This window comes from Athene cunicularia (genome assembly GCF_003259725.1).
Source record: "Athene cunicularia isolate RWA chromosome 13 unlocalized genomic scaffold, athCun1 chr13_part1, whole genome shotgun sequence".
Taxonomy (NCBI): domain Eukaryota; kingdom Metazoa; phylum Chordata; class Aves; order Strigiformes; family Strigidae; genus Athene; species Athene cunicularia.
Genome location: NW_020799117.1, coordinates 21,470,320 through 21,472,285, shown reverse-complemented (window position 1 = coordinate 21,472,285; position 1,966 = coordinate 21,470,320). Strand labels below are relative to the sequence as shown.

Sequence of the window (1,966 nt, the reverse complement as noted above, 5' to 3'; positions counted from 1 at the left end):
GCCGTCGGGGAGTGGGTGCAGCACGACGGGCGTGTTGTCGTTCTCGTCCCGCACCACCACGCGCAGCACCGCCTGGGCGCTGAGCGGCGGCGAGCCGCCGTCGGCAGCGCCCACCGCCACCTCGAAGAAGCGCACCTCCTCGTAGTCCAGCGGGCGGAGGATATAAACATCCCCGTTTTCAGAGTTGACCGACACGTCGGGCTGCTCCTTGCCCTCCTGCCGCAGCAGCGCATAGCTTATGCGGGCGTTTTTTCCCGCATCGGCGTCCGTGGCGTTCACGCTGCCGATCCGGAGCATGGGGCTGTTGTTCTCCGTGACCAACATGGTATAAACCTCCTGGGTGAATTCTGGGGGGTTGTCGTTCACGTCCGATATCTGCACGAAGATGCTTTCCTGAGAGCTCAGCCGCATCATCCCCCAGTCCGTGGCTGTGATAGTGATGTTATACTCCGCCGTCCTCTCTCTGTCTAGCGCCGCGTTTGTTCTCAGTTCGTAGTAATTATCAAAAGTAGGGGTGAGACTGAAGGGGAGGTCTCCATCGATCGCGCACTCCGTCCTGCCGTTGTCCCCGGAGTCTCGGTCCCGCACACTGAACAGGGCCACCACGGTCCGGGGCGGAGCGTCCTCGGGAATGGAGGCGGAGAGGGAGGTGAGCGCTATCTCCGGGGCGTTGTCATTCACGTCCAGGACCTCCACCTGCACTTTGCAATGCGCAGACAGCCCCCCGCCGTCGGTGGCTCTCACCACCATCTTGTGGTTTTCCGCTTCCTCAAAGTCCAGGTTGCCCGCGACTCGAATCTCCCCAGTGGCGGGGTTCAGCTCGAAGAGCTGCCGGGCCCGCTCCAATGTCTGGGTGAAGGCGTACCGCACTTTCCCGTAGGACCCTTCGTCGGGATCCGCGGCCGTGACCCTGACCGCCAGCTGCCCCGGGGGGCTGTTCTCGGCCAGGTGCACCTCGTAGACCTCCCGAGAGAAGAGCGGGATGTTGTCATTGGCATCCAGCACCACGATCCGGATCTGAGCTGTGCCCGACCTGGGTGGTGAGCCCCCGTCGGTGGCGGTGAGGAGTAAATTCAGCTCTCGCTGCTCTTCGCGGTCCAGCTGCCGCTCTAGAACGAGCTCCGCGTGTTTTACTCCATCTTTCCCTGTTCCCAGAGCAAGGGAGAAATGCGGGTTGGATCCGAGGCTGTAGTTCTGCAAACCGTTACTGCCCACGTCCTTGTCCTGGGCGCTTTCCAGAGGAAAACGGGACCCGGGAGGTGTCGTTTCCAGAATCTCTAAAACCATCTCTTTCTCCGGGAACACGGGGGAATTGTCGTTCACGTCACGAATCTCCACCTCCCCTCGGATCAGTTGCAACGGATTTTCAAAGAATATCTTAAAGAAGAGTGTGCAGGTATCACTCTGCGGACAGATCTCCTCTCGGTCCAGCGACTCCTTTACCGTCAGGACTCCGGTGTTTCGATTGAGGCGGAAAAGCTGCTCGTTCCCCTCAGACACAACGCGGGCCTTGCGAGCTGCGAGCTGGCTCGGAGCAATACCCAGGTCGTTTGTAATATTGGCGACAAAGGAGTCTCTCTCCATTTCCTCCGCCAGAGAATAGCGGAGGGTTTCGGCCGCGCTCCGACACAGGAAAACGCACAGAATAAAGAAGATCACTTGCCTCTTGCTGCCTCCGCTCCGTCTCCCCCACGCCACTACTCTCCAGAAAAGCCATCCACCGTCCCCCCTGCTTCCCAGCATTTTAAATCAGTCCGAGGTAGAACGGTGTTTGTCAGGAGTCCCGGGGTAAGGGAGTCCGAAAGCCGTCCCGGCTCCGTGCCCTTTCCGAGCAGCTCACACTTTTTTTTTGTTTCCCTGTGCCTGCAAATCCGGTGAGGGAAGAAAAACCTCCCGGTCCGTGGCCAACACCCCCACCCAGCGTCGCAAAGGGGAATATTTCCTCTGCCTTCGCATTCGGGGTAGT

The 1,966-nt window shown here is 59.8% G+C and overlaps 1 protein-coding gene across 1 annotated transcript in view; it reads right to left on the bottom strand.

The window, feature by feature from the left end:
• LOC113485435 (protocadherin beta-6-like) overlaps window positions 1-1,758 on the bottom strand; it is an 18,005-nt gene extending 16,247 nt beyond the window's left edge. The window contains exon 1 of the mRNA XM_026858567.1: window positions 3-1,758. Within this exon, the coding sequence (XP_026714368.1) occupies window positions 3-1,743 (1,741 nt within the window). The 5' untranslated portion in view covers window positions 1,744-1,758. The remainder of the gene's footprint in view (window positions 1-2) is intronic.
• Window positions 1,759-1,966: the final 208 nt, after the last annotated feature.